At 55.2% G+C, this 17,455-nt stretch overlaps 1 protein-coding gene across 2 annotated transcripts in view; it reads right to left on the reverse strand.

Moving 5' to 3' along the window:
- Positions 1-1,852: 1,852 nt before the first annotated feature.
- UPF1 (UPF1 RNA helicase and ATPase) overlaps positions 1,853-17,455 on the reverse strand; it is a gene marked incomplete at both ends in the record, with an annotated part of 33,521 nt that continues 17,918 nt past the window's right edge. Inside the window, 20 exons of one of the 2 annotated variants that reach the window (XM_079701649.1) lie at positions 1,853-1,972; positions 2,317-2,534; positions 2,669-2,830; positions 4,585-4,666; positions 5,203-5,377; positions 6,515-6,657; positions 6,872-7,028; positions 7,432-7,549; positions 10,859-11,072; positions 11,468-11,611; positions 12,218-12,332; positions 12,428-12,592; positions 13,052-13,170; positions 13,274-13,433; positions 13,608-13,716; positions 14,262-14,360; positions 14,544-14,628; positions 15,256-15,417; positions 16,547-16,727; positions 17,150-17,317. In XM_079701649.1, coding sequence (XP_079557775.1) covers positions 1,853-1,972; positions 2,317-2,534; positions 2,669-2,830; positions 4,585-4,666; positions 5,203-5,377; positions 6,515-6,657; positions 6,872-7,028; positions 7,432-7,549; positions 10,859-11,072; positions 11,468-11,611; positions 12,218-12,332; positions 12,428-12,592; positions 13,052-13,170; positions 13,274-13,433; positions 13,608-13,716; positions 14,262-14,360; positions 14,544-14,628; positions 15,256-15,417; positions 16,547-16,727; positions 17,150-17,317 — 2,896 coding nt within the window. Of the gene's footprint in view, positions 1,973-2,316; positions 2,535-2,668; positions 2,831-4,584; positions 4,667-5,202; positions 5,378-6,514; positions 6,658-6,871; positions 7,029-7,431; positions 7,550-10,858; positions 11,073-11,467; positions 11,612-12,217; positions 12,333-12,427; positions 12,593-13,051; positions 13,171-13,273; positions 13,434-13,607; positions 13,717-14,261; positions 14,361-14,510; positions 14,629-15,255; positions 15,418-16,546; positions 16,728-17,149; positions 17,318-17,455 lie in introns of both variants that reach the window. The other variant, XM_079701648.1, reaches the window with a different exon arrangement.

Raw genomic sequence — 17,455 nt, forward strand, 5'->3', positions numbered from 1 at the left:
GGTAGAAGGGCTCCAAACTAGTCAGGCAGGATGGGGAACAAGAGGGGATGGGGCATTCAGTCAGCCTAACTGGCCACAGCGGCGGTGGGAGCCTCCCTGGGGACGGGGACAGATCCTCCTGGCTGGTGCTTTCCACCAAATCCTCAGGAAGGACCCTGGGGAAGGAGCCACTGGCCAGGGAACTGCCACCTTCCTGCCCTCTGGCCTCACGGCCAGTCCTGCCCGAGGCCCCTCCTGTGGGGCCGAGTCCACGGCACACGGGAAGCACTTTGCTTCTCGGAGTCCAGCAGAGACCACGGAGTCGCCTGCCCGGCCCGGGACCGTGCTCCCTCACCACCCTGACATACAGGGAGAAGCTGCTGGAAGCTAAAACTGAAAAAGAAAAAAAAATCCTCCTCCCGTCACAGGTGTTGATCCTAATCTTGAGTTGTTTTGGCATGTTTAAACTTCGTTTCTGGAAGCTTCTCGCATCTCCCAGGTCCACCACTAAGATTTGAGAGACAAATTCAGGAAAGTATATTTTTCAGTACTCCTTTGAAAGAATCTTTTAAAAACAAACAGAAAAACACAAACCACCATATTTTCTTTAAATGAAAACCCTCCTAGAACACAGGCAGTGTGAGCGCGGCGATATCAGAGCCGGCGTGGACAGAACCCACACTCTGAGGGGCTCTCCCGGCACGGCCGCCACCGCAAGGAGCCTGCTCGGTACAGAAACGCGTAGTTTTTCCTGCTAAAACGTAGTCCCCTTTCAATAAAAGAGAAAAAGAAAGAAAAGAACAGAGGAAAGGGCTACTCTGAGATGAGGGTCTTCCTCCCTCCGCCCTGGTCGCAGACCCAGGTGTGGACGCAGCGGGCGAGCGCTGGGCTCCTCGGCGAGCGGGGCTGGCGGGGCTCGCTGGCGGGCGGTCCTCCGTGGCCGCCCCACCTCCCGCTCTCCCTTCTCCGTCTCCTCGCCGCCACGTGCCAGCAGTGGGCGCTCGCTCTGTCTCGGGCTCCTCTCTCCCTCGGGTACTCCTCTCCCTCTCCTGTTGCTCACAGTGGTGCTTCAGTTTTAGCAGTGGAAAACAGGTATCCATTTATTTTTATTTTTTATTACCCAGAATAAGATGCTGATGGACTAAGCCACGTAGCTTAGCTCTTCCGCTGCCACCTGTTGGGGAGGGAGGGAGGGCAAGAGGCTTCAGAGAAAGTGGGAGCCGGGGCAGCTCCCGGGCCTGGCCCGGAAGGCACGGACGGGGCTTTCTCCCCGACTCCACTTGGCACCTGCGTCCTCATGTGTTAAACGTGACCTCAGAGGCCGGCCGGGTACCCAGACCAATGACTTCCCACCCGGAGAGAAGGCAGCCGAGAGTTAAGGCTGCTGAGCCTGTGTTGTTCAACAGCGGTGCGCCCCTCCTCCCAGCATCACTGCATCCCACTTTCCCTGCACACAGCCAGGAAGGGGCACAGGGGCAAGCCCCAGGCCTATGCTTGCCCTGCTCGGCCTCGTTACAGATGGAGAACCATGAGCCAGGGCCCTCACGGGCACCTGAAAGCACCCCCAGAGGCACCCGTGCACCTAGGAGCTGGGGCCCTCGCCACCCTCACGACCTGCCTCATCAGGGCGAGGGGTGCGTCCACTTCCTGGCTGCCCACCGGGAGCAGCTCTAAGACTCTCTCTGGAGAGGACCGTGGCACAGACGGTGTGCATGACGTTCACATCCCCCAGACACTAAGCAGAGGTGCAGGGACCCAGAGTGACAGGTGACAGGATGTGCTGGCCCTCGAGGACCTGAGACTCCCACATTTCCCAAATTTTCCTACAAGTCCAGATCACAGCGAAGACCTCCTCCAGAGGCCAGCTTGCCTTCTAATACTGGGACAGCCCCGTCACTCCGCCGTGCTGGTACGCCCGCTCCCCCTGGTACGTGGAGTCTTGCGACAGCGCCACATCAATCTGTGACTTAAACTCATCTCCAAGGTAACTGTCCTGGAAGACAAGGTTGGAGAGATGAGCACCCAGTCGAAGGATGCGCACTCACCCTCCCAGCCTTGAGAACCTGCTCTGCATCCAGCCCATCACCAGCCGCAGGGAATAATCTGGAAACTTATCCTCAAGCCTAAGTGGCAGGAAACCCACACTGGTTACCTCACCATTGGAGACATGCTACCCAGGACAGTATTGTGGATGGAATGTTCTAGACCTACAGTCCCCCTGCTAAGGTCTTTAGGGGTGAGTGTCATGGGGTCTGCATGTGTGAAGAGGGCTCCCTGGGCTGGTCTAACTTTTCTGTGGGTGTGAGACGTCTCAAGTTAAAGTGGCAGAGGGCTCACCTGGGACAGCTCAGGCTGGGAGAGGCCGGGCTGGCTCATCTGGGAAGGCTGGCTCATGGAGATGTAGCCCTGGGTCAGAGCGCCCTGTGAGAAGGGCTGTGACGCCACATCCTGGCTGGCCTGGCTATTGGGGAGATTCGTCTGGCTGGGCCCAGGAAGCCCAAAGCGGTTCTTCTGGCGTCCCCCACGACCAGTCTTGCCTTTTGGGGTGCCCCGGCCTGAAAGACAGCCATCCAGGGTTCCTTGAAGGAGGTTCTGAGCCTCACAGACAAGCACTCCTGCTCAAAGCCTGGATGTGAACAAACTCCAGGGCCAAACTGCTTTTCCCCATGGGATGCCACTCAGTGCTCACCTGCAGCTGGCCCATTAGCTTGTCCAAAATACCCCGGTGGCGGCATGGGCGGCATGACCAGGTTGAAGGGGATGGGAATGTTCATGGCAGCCACGTGGCTGGGGCCAGCACTGATCATGCCAATCTGGTCATGGGTCTGGAAGTACATGTTCGAGGGCCGGCCTACAAGACACAAGGTGAACGGCAGGCATCACACTGCATCCAGATGAGTCTGTTGCCTGCACATAGCTGAAATGTCTGTTTAGTCCTGTCACTGCTTTGTCTGCCCCAGCGTTTCTTGGTGCGTCCCTAACAGCAAAGTCACCTGATGCAGAATCTCACAACTCAACCTCCTCCCCCTCCCCGCGCCTAATAGCCTCCTTGAGGCTGGTGCCTGGGAAGGCACCTTTTCTCCCAGGAGATTCTGAGAATCACTGGCCCATGGGGATCTGAAAAACTGAAACCGCTCTGCATTTCTAATTTCTTTAAAAAAACCCTTTTATGGCAAATGCTATATTCATGTTACATGCTACCACTGCCACCCTGCCACCCCCCAATCAAAAGAAAAAGCCCAAGCTTGATAGACCAGCAGATCTCACTGAAAGCAAAAGCCCCCAGGGGGCTTCCCTGGTGGCGCAGTGGTTGAGAGTCCGCCCGCCGATGCAGGGGACACGGGTTCGTGCCCTGGTCGGGGAAGATCCCACATGCCGTGGAGCGGCTGGGCCCGTGAGCCATGGCTGCTGAGCCTGCGCGTCTGGAGCCTGTGCTCCGTGGAGGGAGAGGCCACAACAGTGAGAGGCCCGCGTACCACATACACACAAAAAAAGCCCCCAGGGCAACCTTGGGTGTAGCCAGACCCACCGTGGCATCAGGGATGAAGTATGGACCCAGGAAACTCCCAGCCACAGGGGGACTCGTCAGATATGGCGATAAGAGATCTGTTGTTCTTCAAGAACACAATCCCTGGGACTTCCCTGGTGGTGCAGTGGTTAAGACTCTGCGCTCCCAGCGCAGGGGGCCCAGGTTCGATCCCAGGTCAGGGAACTAGATCTCACATGCATGCTGCAACTAAGAGCTCGCATGCTGCAACTAAGGAGCCCATGTGCTGCAACTAAGGAGCCCGCTTGCCGCAACCAAGACCCAGCGCAACCAAATAAAAGTAAATAAATAAACATTTAAACAGACAAAAACAAACAAAAAAACACAATCCCCTGTCTGAGCCCAGGGACAGGGAGAACAATGGGGCAGGGAAAGGGGCCCTGACAATTTAATGTGACAAAGGAGCAGCTGGGGTGCGCCTGCCCTCAGGGTGAGTGGCAAGCACATGAGAGGTTTAAGGCCAACGTGAAACTCGGGCAGGTGGCACAGAGTCATGGGTGAGGCAGTCACCCTCCATGAGGGCTGGTGCAGGGAAGGGTCAAAGGAGGCAGGGATCTGGGGGATGAATGGGAACCGTCTACAGACTGGCTCAGGCAAGAGTCGCTGTCCCAGGCAGCAGGATAAAGCTCAGCCTCAGTACATACAGAAGCCTCACACAGGAAAAGCGGGCACGCACAACCCTGAGGTCTGACAGATGGAGCTGAAGCTTGGGGAAGCCGCGAAACCTGAAATGAGGCGGGGGGTGTGACACCCCCACTGAGAAGGTGAGCGAAGGGCAGGCAGGGTGGGGTGCAAGCACAGGGGCAAACTGGCTGAGCTGCGGTATTTGTTGAGAAACCACTGTCCATTGAGCTGTATTATTTTAAAAACATCTGGTTTTTAGAAATGGCCAAAGACCAATTATTTGATTTCTGACAAGGGAAGCTGAGAAAACTCTGTCAGGCAGGCTTCTGTGGACCAAGGCTTGGGAGCCACCCCAAGAGTAACAGGGCTGGAAGCTGTGGGTGTGGGAACAGTCAACAACTGTGGGGCTGGGCCGGTCCCCTGCAGAGACTCACCCTGGCTGCTCCGGTCATAGACCGATCCTGGGATGATGGCCTCCCGGGCATCATACATGGCTGTTGTCATGAAGCGGGCTCCCTGCAAAGGGTTTAGATAGTGAGGAATTTATCATGTTGACACAAGGAAGAACTTCCACAGATCTGGTGGCCTGGGAGGTGGCCAGGCTGCACCGAGGACTACCCCGAGGCTTTGGGCCTTTTGTGCTTCGGGCCTTGCCTGCCCCGGTCTTTGTTGCCAAACATTTCCGTCTCTGGGCTTCAGCTCAAGCAGCATCCACTCCCTAGGCCCCCAGAGCACCTTGGGTTTGCCAAGTTCCCTAACTGCTTGGGTCTGACCCCTAGGTGCCACCCGTGACGTAGCATCCCATGAAGTCCAAGGCCAGAAAGGCCTCAGAACAGTGGGGAGACCTGGCGTGGGGGGCTCTGTGGGGACAGACTGGCACGCATGGCTCCTGTTCACACAATGACACTCTCAGCGCACGCTCAGCTCGCGCTCGTCACGTGTCACACCTGCCATCGCTCACTGCCACGTGCCCGGAACACCGGCCTGGGGAAGACGGGGTTCCCGGCAGTCTCCTCCCCACCTCCCGGCCCCTGCCTGCGGCCGGCCCTCACCGGGTTGATGGTGTTGACCAGCTTCCTGGGCTTGCTGAACTGCATGAGGCTCTCCCTCAGGTTGTTCAGCGGCCCCTCCACCAGCACCTTCTGCTCCTTGTAGTAGTTCAGCAGGTGGTTCCAGAGCGGCTGCTTGGACAGGGCCTTCGGGTTGCCCACAATAATGACCCCATATCTGCAAGACGTGGGCACAAAGAGTGCCGTGCTTAGGGCTGCACGGTGAGCGGAGCACTTCACAGATCGGTCCAGGCAAGAGCAAACAAACTGGAAACCCAAGTCCAGAGTAAAAGGTGCCCAGGCAGCTCTCCTGGCACCCCGCCCACCAGGCACCCCTCCTCCTGCCACACAGGAGCCTTGGGGGCCACCCTCGACCTCCCTAACCAGACGCCTGCCCTGCCTGTGCCAGTGCCTGCCGTGAATGCTGGGGACAGGTGAGTAACTGAGCCGAGGTGACTTTCACTGGAGCCCACCCTGTAAGCTGCCGAGCCTACACTCGGGTTTATTTGAGGGCAGATTTCTGTGGAGCCCAGATGTCAAAACACCTCTGTGGGCCGATGAGCTCAGAGATGAGTCTCCTTGTTTGCAACCATGAGTCAGCCTCCTGGGCACTATGTCATAAGTGGCCCAGGCAGGCTCCACAGCAGCTTCGGGACCCCTGATGGGCCGGGCATGTAACTCGAGGCCCAAGCTGAGCTGCTAATGGACGCTCACACTCATCAGGCTGTGCTGGGACCACCCCTGCCCCCGCCAACGCTGGCCACCAAACAAATGGGGTAACAAACGAAAACCAAGGGCTCAGTGGGGAAGGAACCAACATGCGAACGTGAGCCCAGCTTGGGGCTGGTACGATGGTGGCTGTTGTCTGGTGTCACGTGGGGGTAACACGGGGTCCACCTTGCCCTCTGGGTCCCTCACCATTTCAGAAAAGTTATATTCCAGAACTGAACAAGGCAAATAGGACTAAAACATTAGACTCATGGATTAAACAACTTGACAAGGACACTCCGCTGTTGGGATGGAATTTCCTTCGAGACTGAGGCCGCAGAAAGCCACCAGGACACAGAAACAAAGACAACACACGAGTGAGATGTTCTTTCCGAATTGCTGCTGGCAGCCCTCTGACCGCTAGCACCGGCGAAGCCCCTCTACCATGCCCTGTGCCGCAGCCCAGGGTGCAGCTGGGGTATGAGAATTAATAGGAAGAGAACCAGGCACTGAGCAGCCTCTTGGGCCAACCCCTCCGAGTGCCTCAGAAGGACTCCTATGCAAGAGGAGCCACCAGCAAGGCCCAAAAGGACTCAGTCCTCCATACCGTGCTCTGGTCAAGGCCACATTAAGCCTCCTGGGGTCGTTTAAAAATCCAATGCCTTGGTGCTCATTCGCCCGCACACAGGACAGGATGATGAAGTCCTTCTCGCGGCCCTGGAACGCATCCACGCTGGCGATCTCCACCTCCTGCAGGGGCAATGGTCACGGTCAGCCAATAGGCTTCCTCAAGGACCCCTCAGCCTGGTGTTAAGATGCACCATCAAATCCCAGCGATGAGCCTGGGACCTGAAGCCTGCAGAGCCCCTAGGTGCTGGCCACCGGCTCACTGCGCCTCTGCTACAAGGTGGCCAAAGGTCAGTGCCTGGGGTAGGAGCCAGCAGACCGGACTGGGCGCGCGCACCTGGTAGAGCTTGGTGTGCAGGGAGCCACTGAACTGCATGTACTGCACCAGGTAGGAGCGCTGGCCCTCATAGGGCGTGATGATGCCGATCTGGTCTGGCTTGGCGCCCGCCTTCAACAGCTTCGTGGTGATCTTCTCCACATTTGCAGCCTCCGTCCTAAGAAAATCAGGCTTTCACTTCCCAGGCTCCACCTGTGGGCTCCTGAGACCCCCCCCCCAAGGCTGGAGGCTGTGGGAGGCTCAGGGGCAGTTCCGCCTCCAGCACGACCCTGTGAAGGCCCTGCCCAGTGTGGCCACAGCTGGGCTGCCCATCCTTTACCAAGGGAGTCATGAGGGATAGAAAGGCTCATGCGTGGGTTTATGAAGGATCTGCTCAACATAAAAACATACGCTGAAAAGATGAGATTGGAAATAGGCTGTTGGTTTAAGTGTCTGAACAGAATAAGGATGAGGGGGACAAGGAAAAGTTTCACCACCACATTAAACAAAACCACAGGTTAGCAGTCACTGGACAAGCCGTCACTGAAGCCAGGAGACGCCACAGATGAGTCTCTGCTTACCTGTTTAGGTAGGAGGTGCCTGAGCTGGCAATCTCCTCTTGGCCCTGGGTCACGTAGAAGAACATCGGTTTATCCGGTTGGGGCCACTGGAAGTCAAACCCCTTCTTCACACGATCCGCTGTCATCGTAGAGGAGAAAAAAAGAGAATATCCAATCAGAGAAGAAAGTGTAGGCAGTCTGGACTGAGCTAAGGTGGACAGCTGAGTGGAGGCCATGCCATCCTGGGCAGGCACACGGTGGGGCAGGAAACCGCAGGCTCCAGGCAAAAGACCCAGGTCTGCGGGCCCGGGGCAGGCCACCGAGTACATCCTCTGACCGAAACTCCCATGAAAACCTGGCACCGTGTCTGGGATGAAGCCGGCTCACTGGCTGAACAGATCTCGCTGGTTAGTGCTTTCTGAAGTCTGTTTAAGAAACCTGTGTCTGCCCCAGGGTAATGAAGATATTCTATTTCCTTCCAGAAGCTTTATGATGTACCTTAAGGGACTCATATGCCCCTACAACTGGCTTTTAAGAATGACACTGATGGGCTTCTCTGGTGGCGCAGTGGTTGAGAGTCCGCCTACCGATGCAGGGGACACGGGTTCGTGCCCCGGTCTGGGAAGATCCCACATGCCGCGGAGCGGCTAGGTCCGTGAGCCATGGCCACTGAGCCTGCACGTCCGGAGCCTGTGCTCCGCAATGGGAGAGGCCACAACAGTGAGAGGCCTGCGTACCGAGAAAAAAAAAAAAAAAGAATGACACTGTTGGGGCTTCCCTGGTGGTCTAGCAGTTAAGACTCTGCACTTCCACAATGCAGGGGGTGCAGGTTTGATCCCTGGTTGGGGAACTAAGATCCCACATGCCACGTGGTGCAGTAAAAAAAAAAAAAAAAAAAAAAAGAATGACACTGTTGAGCTGACCCCATCTTGTCACACACCAGGGCCTGTAGACACATGGGTCTGCCTCTGGACTCTATCCTGAGCACTGTGCCCAGTGTCTCTGTGACTGCAGCTTTACAGTAACTCCTGACATCTCCTAGTATGAGCTGCCACCTTCGTCAGGCTCTCCATGTTCATCTTGGGTGCTTGGTCCTTATAATTTAAAAAAATCAGCTTGTCAAATCACACCCCACCCACACCTTTGGGAATTCTGACTGGAGTTGTACCTAATCAACAGATTAGAGTAAGAAAACTGGTATTTTTGCATGAAAATAGCCTAACACTGATGAAGGAAGCTTGACCCATGAGAACACGTTGTATGATCCCTTTTATGTCAAGCTGAAAATGAGGCAAAGCCTCAACCTTTCAAGCGAGGGCAGTGGCTGGCAAGCTTGGTGACCCGCTCACTGCTGGCAAACGCTTAACCACCTGCTGGGGGTAAGGTGAGGGCTAATCTACAGTGCTGGCCAATTTCTGTGGTGTAAACACTCCCACCACCACTGATGTCAGGCTACCCTGAGTCTGTAGGTCTGGGCGGGCACCCGCACTGCCCTGGACAGGGGTCACTTCAAGGCTGCAAGGAGCTGGTCAGGTTGTGCTTTTAGATGCAGGTGCTAGTTACACGGGTGTGTTCACTTAGTGAAAACTCACTAAGCTGAACACTTAGGATCTGGGCACTTTTTTACACTTCAGTAGAGAGTTTAAAAAAATATACTCATGGGGTGCTATGTCCTGGGCACTGACGGTTCAGCAGTGAACCACCACCACCAACCCCTGCCCTATGGAGCCGATGCCGTGGAGGTAGGTGGAGCAAGGTGGGCGAGGGTGTGAATCAGGGTTACACGGTGGCTTTCCCAACAAGTGTCAACCGCGTCAGAGAATCACAAACAAGCTCCTCATGGCCTGGCCTTTTCTAGCCCCACCACCCAACAGACCAGCAGCATTCTAAGTGTCAAGACTGCATTGCACAGCAGCCGTGTGGCCCTGGCCAGGCACGCACACTTTTGGCCTCAGTCTCCTCACCTGTAATGTGGGCTAAACAAGGCCGACATGGTGGGCTGTTGGCATTAATGAGACACTAACTGGTTCTCGAATGAATGCTGCTCTCAGAACCCCTTTACACTCTGAAAAGTTGAGTTCAAACAGCTATTGTTTTTGTGGATTACATCTACTGATATTTATTGTATTTTAAAACCCAGAAATCTAAAATATTTTAAAATTCATTTAAAGATAAACATATTAACTTACAAATATTTTTTTATGAAAAATAACTGTATTTTCCACTAAAATATATATTGAGTGAATTTTCTGAACTCACTTCACTATCCGGCTTACTCTACTCCTGTTCCCAGTCTCCCATAAGCCCTTGCAGCATGTGAGGATGGTCACAGATGCACGTGGTTGGAAAAGGGAATCGTGTTTTATGACCTTTCCTACTACTGTGGAATTCTGCCCGATTCTACAGGAAAGCTGGACAGGAGGTCACCCTGCAGGTCAGTGACGATGGCCTTTCTACTCTGCCCTGCACCTGCATGGCCTCAGACCCCCCAGTGACTTGGGAGCACCCTTGCTGGCCACTGGAATGGCAAGTGCCTGCTCACCTCGTCAGGCAGAGCTTCCAAAGGCCGATGCACCTGACATCTGTCACCACCAAAGATCTCATCAGAAAATCCACTCAGCATTGGGAAGACTTGATCAGCTCATGCTAGGGGACGTGGGTTTTCCAAAATTCTAATTTTGGTGTGAATTCTCTGCTTTTATCACTGGTGATGAATATTCTCAGTTATTTTCCTTGAAGCCACAGGGTCGCTTTGGTCACTTTTGGGAAAACGCCTGCTAAATACCCCAGTCTGTACAACCAGTGTGTGAGTCCTTCCTTCAAGCACCTCACACCCCTGCCAGGTTTCTTAGGAGAACGTCCTCTCCCATCACACAGAGAATCTCAAGAACGTGCACTCAGGGATTAGTAAACTGAGTACTCTTCGCTTGTGCACCCAGACTGGTGCCTGCCACAGGTGTGTGGTGGTGACGACACACAGCAGCCTGGTCACACCACTGACTCATGCTGAGGCTTCTGCGCCATTAGCGCAAGTGTCAGCACAGCCAAAAGGTGCACGATGTCCCAGTGTTACTACAGAAGTAGTCTGGCCTTGGTCGTGCAGAGGTCTTTGAGACCCCCAGGGCCCGGACTTTGAGAACCACCGACAGAGGAAGGAGCGGGACGGGCAGTCAGCTCTGCCACCCCCTCTTGTGTGTGCTGTGTGCGACGCACCAATGGTGGGAATTCTCACATATTGACTCTGAATTTTACGAGGACGCGGGCTCCCCCTGGCCCACACCCCGAGAATGTCCCAGAGTGCACTCCAGAGTGCACGTTCTGTCCCACTGACCACTGCATCTCTCTGAGGCGTCCCCTACCCACAAGCAGTCACCACGTAAGGCCACTTAAGAAGGAAGTGACAGGAGGTATTGTCTCCCCAGGCCCCCCACTCTGGGCCGAGTATTACCTGCAGTGACACCATTCTGAAGAGAGCCCTCATAGAAGATGTTGGATGGGAAGGCACTGAGCGCAGGATGCATCCGATACTGGACCTGGAGGCGGATGGGACGGATGCCCAGCACCACCAGGCGCTCAAAGAGCGACTGGGACAGCCCGGCCTTGGCCGCCTTCTTGCACATCACCACGGGGCCCAGCTGGCAGTGGTCGCCCACGAGGATCAGCTGTGGTGAAAGGCCCACACAGGTAAGAAGCTCAAGCATGGAACAGCCTAGACGTCCACTCAGGGGACTAAGAGGGCCAGGGTCCATACAACCACCCGGCTATGTGAATTCAAATGGCAAGATATGGACTGGGGGTGGGAAAACTGCCCACCACATACATGAAACACGCAAACTTGCACTCAGAACCCACACAAAGGCACTCTGTGCCAAGTCCACCCTTCGAAGACCCCCTCAAAGAGCCTGCTGTGCATCCCTCTGTGCTCTGGCAGGGCATCAAACAGCACCATAGGACACTTAAAAACAAACCCCCAGCACTAAGAAATACACAGAACTGGAACAAGAGAGAATGCACACCAATTTTCAAACAAGACTATAATGGATGGGCTGTGGCCCACCTGCTTGGCTCCAAGGACCACAGGGACCATGCACTCTGGCTCGGTGGCCTGGGTGCTCTCGTCGATTAAAATGGATCGGAACTGCATCTTGGCGAGCCTTGGGTCCCCGGCGCCCACACACGTGCAGCAGATGACATCTGCATTCTGGGGAAGAGAGTGCGCCAGGCATCAGGGCACCTGCACGGTCAATGTTCCCAGATCCCAAAAGCAGGCAGGATGGGACACAGACACCATTCCGGTCCACGCCCGCCTCAACAACTATGGAAGTAAGTGGTCCCTCTCTGACAACATCTGTCCAGGGTGCAATGACCCTAACTTTCGAGATCCTAAGTGGTTGGGCTTCATGCCTAAGAAAGAGCTTGGCGCCTTGAGACAGCCTCTGAGGGGCAGCGCTAAGCCAGGGACACCATGCTCAGGCTGAGATCCACCTTTGGTTGGTTCATCAGCAAAGAGCAGGAGACGGCGCTCCAGACCTGCCCCCTGCCCCACCCCGGGTACGGACCAGATTCCCAAGATCCCAGCAGCAGGGAGGCTGGCGGGGAGTGGAATCTACCTCAACAAGATGTCTCTGTGTGATCTCAGAGAAAGCATACGGAGGAGGGTATCAGAGTTCTCTCCTCATATGCAAAAACTAACTAAAGGTGCCATCGTGGACTTAACGCATCCAAGCAGGTCCTTTGGCCCAAGTGAACAAGACAAACGCCCAAAGGCCCAGGCCAGTCCCCCCGGCAGCAGGGCGGGTGAGCTCACCATGAGCAGCTCCCTCTCGGCAGTGCGCTTCAGGGCCCGGTACCGCTTTTCGTCCGCAGACGACAGCTCGCCCGTCTCATCCTTCAGCTGCTGCAGCTTCTGGAGCTCCGGCATGCTGCAGACACAGGGGCACATGAGAGGGAGGCGTGTGTCGCCAGGGCCTGCCCAGGGGAGACACACCTCGCTTAAGGCCGGCTACCCGACACCCACCTGTCCATGTTCCTGATCTGGTTGTGCAGGGCCAAGAACGACACCGGGGAATCGATGGCCTCTCGGCTCTTGGCACAGAGCCGCACGACTTTCAGCCCAGTCTGGTGGATCTTCTCAGTCAGCTGATCCACGGCTATGTTGCTTGGAGCACAGACAAGCACGGGCCTTCAACACAATGTGAGCAAATGTCAGTGCTCGCCCAGAGAAAGTCTAATTAGCCAAGACTTGTTTTGAATCATAGGCAGTGGAGCCAGCTCAAGCTCTAAGACTAAAGCCAGGAGTGACACGATGCTGAAATAGCTAAGAGCCAGATGGTCTGGAGCTTCCTGATCTTCACTCTACTCATGCAACCCACTGCTAACACCCGAGTCCAACATCCTCACCTCCTGTTTGCACTGTGAAGTCTTTCAAAGCTCCAAGGTGCACGCAGGCACAACACAACCCAGGATGAACCTACCCACTACAGCCTTTACAAGAACGGCAGGTTTGCTTGTTAAAAGCAACCACAAAGGCCAGATCTAATACAAATGGCATAGAATGCAGCATGCCAGACACCCTGGGCCCCAAAGCCTCCTGGAAGACAGGCCTCCCTCTCTCCCCAACTTGGGCTGTGCAGAGCCCTACCCATTGCCTTGCCGAGCCAGGTGGTAGACAATGGTGGCTGAGGTCACCGTCTTTCCTGTGCCCGGTGGGCCCTGGATCAGACTCAGTGGTCTCTGCAGCACAGTCTTCACGGCATAAACCTTCAGATACAAGTGGCTGTTAGGGGTGTAGACACGGCGGAGGGCCGCTCACTAGGCAGGCTCTGCAGTCCGGGACCCTCCTGCCCCCGGGGCGGGTGAGAACCTGAGAGTGGTTGAGGTCAGGGAGCCCCTGCGCCGTGAAGCGCTTGGGCAGCTGGCACTTGATGATCACATCCTCCACCTCGTGGCCGAGCAGTTTGTGGTAGATGTAGCCCGACACGGAGGTCTCGTCCACAGCAAAGGTTTTCAACGCACTCTGCATCCTGAAAGGAAAGCTCCAGGTCAGTGGCACGCACCACCGTGGAGCTGCTGTGCAGACCTGCCCCTCTGTGATGAGGAGGAGAAGCACGGAGACGCCGGAGGCAGCAGCCACACCAAGGGCAGGTGACCGCAAAGTAGATGCAGGGAAGTAGAGGCTGGGAAGGAGGCAGATATACCTGTCGAATGAGGTTGACTTCCACACGAAATCCACCTGGAAGTTATGAGTCACCTCCACGGGTGCACCCACACTGCTCCGAAGCTCAATAGCGATCTCATCGCCATAATCTATGCCGCCGAGTTAAGTCTCATCCTGGTCAAAAGCCTTTCTGAGGAGACCTCACTCTGTTACTGAAGAGACAGACCCTCCTCTGCACCAAGGACAGAAAACGCAGCCAGAGACCCACGTTCTCAGTGACAGATTCTGCCCACCGTGTCCAGGGCCAGCGCAGCCAGCACTGTCCTCCTCCTCGTGAGCCCTGGGGCAGCAGCCAGCACCCAGCACCCAGCACCCAGCGTGGAGCAGCCAAGCCCAGGGCCCAGGTTCCAGGCCCGGACTGTGAAGTTCTGCAGAGCCCTCAGGCACATAGCTCGGAGCGCCCTGGCTTCTGCCTAAGCAGCTCTCTTCATCAGTTTTATAGAAACGGTGCCCCCTCAGAGGACGCCTGAAGAAAGGGCGTTCCAGCCGCAGCTGTACACACCCTTCCCTCCACCTGAGGCCCCGAGGCTGCTCTCAGCGGTGACCCCCACGCAGGTCTCCTGTGCTCAGGACAAGCTCATCAGAGACTTGGGCAGACAGTGCCTGTGCCAGCCCTTCTTTACACAAAGGATACTATCAGGGACCTTGATGACGTGGCCGATCCCTTTCCATAGGGGCGCCAGGTCCCCTTTGTACCGCAGGCATATCTCATCCCCTTGCATGAGCCGCATGTCTTACAGGGAAAAGACAGCAAGAAAGTTAGAGTTTTCACATGCGCCACAGACGCTACCATGAAGAGTTCAAATTAAGGGACATTTTACAAGGGTGAAACTAGGAATTTTATGCTACTTATGGTCACAAATATTTTAAAACTTAAAATCACCTCTTAACCAAATTATGACTAAATCCTCATTACCAGAGTCAGTCTTGGGCAAAGTGAAGTAGGCGATTCTCTTCTTGTTAAGGCCCAGGTCCCACCTGACCGTGATGTTATCTTGAGTCTGAGCACATAAAAAATAAGAGCCCTGTTAGCCTGCAACACAGACACAGGCCTGGACTCCTTGTGTCTGGGTTTCCACAGGTGCGTGCCCTATGGTGAGCAGCACCGGACAGCCTGAAACACCAACAAGGGCACATCCAAGAGAGAAGTCATTAGGACCCCAAAACCTGCACAGGACGACCAGGAGACCCCCACATGATGTCTGTTCTTGGAGGCGGCTTCTCTGTGGGCTGCGGAGGGAGAGAAGGAAGCCGATGGCTGAGGACACATCTCGTGAGCCTCAGGGCTCCTGCTTCCTATGCACAGTCTCCGAGGGACGGGCACAAGGAGTGTCCTCAGTGTGCTGTGGGCTCCTGACGTCTGACTCTCATGGCTGTGGCAAAGGCTACAAACCCAACTGTGAGGAATTTTTGTTGGATTTAAAATCCGAAAACACCCAGGCGGGTGTCTGGCTTTGAGTGATGGGGCGTCTGCCCACAGGCCTGTCCTCAATCCACGGTTCCGTCTCTCAGAGGCTGGGCCTCGGCCCACGTCAGCATTTGTAGTCTGCAGAGAAAACCACCCTCCCCAGACCTTAGGAGAGATGCTTTGTTAAAAAGACCAAACCCTCCTGCACACACCACATCACCTGCGACTCTTTCAGTTTCTTATCGTAGTCAGCCTCCAGCTTGACCAGAGGACCGAAAATGTTCTGGTACTGGTAGGCATCCTCATACCGCAGGAGGACATGCTGCGGCTCCTCATCCACTCCCGGCTTCTCGAGGTCCTCCAAGGTGGCAGAAGGATTTTCCTAGAGGACAAGAACGGCACCACGTTCTTCCCTGTTCTCACCTCTAAAATGAACTATATGCGAGGTCCCCAGTCAACAGAGGCACAGCCACACCCACCATTTCTCAGAACGAGCTGATGTTGGGCTGATGCAAAGAAGGGCACCCGGTGGTCGGTGGTGTCCACTCCGTAAGGAGAGCCCTCATATCAGAAAGTCCATGTGGCACACAGAGGTGGACACCCCAGGTACACAGCCCTGACACACCTATACCATCAGATGGCTGCACTCTCCAACAAAGGCCTAGCCCCTGACCTGGGAGAGATTACACTTCTTCCTGGCCGCCAGAAAGATTACTGGCTTCCCTGGCTGTGTAAACAGAAAGGAAGGCCCACCTCCCCATTTCCTCCTGATCCTATGCTGCACCAACAGGAGCAACGCACACTTCCTTGGCAGGGACAAAACAGTATGTGGGCTGTCTGGATACAAACAGGAACAGTGAAATAATTGTGGCAACTTGAAAATCAAGGTGGAAAGGTTCCTTGCTGGACTGTCCTTCAAAAATATTTTGACTTGCACTTGAAGTGAAGATAAATTCACATCTTTGATTATATGGGTGCCTAATTAAAATTTCTAGCCTAGTTACTAAAACTTTATCATAAAATATAAACAGCCAGAACCAGAGATGGGCTTCCCTGGAGAAACGGTCTGTGGGCAGGGCAGGAATCCCGCGCGCCCCCAGCCTGGTGTCGCCCTGGCTCCGACGCGTCACAGGCCCGACCAGGTTTTATGGAGTGCACCTGCAGTCCTGTCTGTCTACTCAGGCCCGGCTCCTCCTGACATGTCCACACACAGTCACCAATGGCCAGTTCCCATCCACTTCCTTCCCACCACCTACCCTTGCCCTCAGCAAGAGAAAAATTCCAACAGCCGGAGCTTTCCTTTCCCAGAGGACTGGCGGGAGGTACCCGTGGTGCCCTCAGTCCCGCTTCCAGAAGGAGCTCAAGGGGCCACTCCAGGTAGAGGCTGCAGAGTGCCCCTTGAGCTCCTTCCGGAACCTCCTGTTTCTGAGACACCACCCCCAGCTCCCCTCTCCACCGCCCCCCCCAACACTTGGTGCTGAGATGGGTGTGCATTCCCAGCAGGCCCTCACCTTCCAGAGCTCCTCCAGCTTGTTGATCTGCTGGGCGGTGATCTGCCGCGCCCGCAGCTGCTCCTGCTCAGAAGGGATCTTGACCAGCCAGGACAGGAAGCAACGGTCCTGGATCAGGGGCTGCCACTGCGAGCTGTCCCAGTTAATGTCCTTGAGGCTGCTCTGACTGGCACAGGGCTGCCTGCAGAAGCCCCGAGGGCGGGGAGAGCCCAGGTGAGGATGACCTCTAGCCCCCCAAAGGCTTACTGCCTTTAACCTCAAAGGGGCATTCCCTACATTTTACTGTATGACCACATTACCTTTAAATTGTTAGCAATAAATTGCGTGCCCCACACACTTGGGCTCTGAACTCTTAAAACTCAGAAGAGACTTTGCTTTTACTGAATTGTTTTCATGATTTAACCAGAACACACCCCAAAAGGGTTACTTGACATTCCCAGCTCTCTAACAAGCCCCAACCCCCCAAACCTCCTTACACCTCGTCAGTCGGCAGAAACTATTTTAAAGCTCCATGGAGTCAGAGCTATCGAGTGGCTGAGTCTTTGGGGAAGATGACTGGGGCTGAAAGGCAGTCCCCCAGGGAAATCGCGGCCCTGCCCTCACCTGCACAGCAGCACCACAACCGAGTCAGCCTTGGCAGGGATGAAGCCGAGGAGGAAGACGTTGCGGCAGCCGCAGTTATAACACTCCAGAACCGTCTCCCCCAGGGGCCCATCCTTGTGCAGTGTCACCTCTTTGCATTTTGCCCTCACGAGGTGATTTACAATGTGGCTAAAACCAGGAAATGATAAACAGTTAACACCCCAAGTTTGGCTTTTCACCACTTTCAATTTTCGAGCTCCATTAAAAGTTCCGGTACCGTTCACGGTCCATTAGCAGGAGTGGTCACACCTCATCCATCTGGCATCC

The sequence above is a fragment of the Hyperoodon ampullatus genome, assembly GCF_949752795.1.
Source record: "Hyperoodon ampullatus genome assembly, chromosome: 4".
NCBI classification, from domain to species: Eukaryota; Metazoa; Chordata; class Mammalia; order Artiodactyla; family Ziphiidae; genus Hyperoodon; species Hyperoodon ampullatus.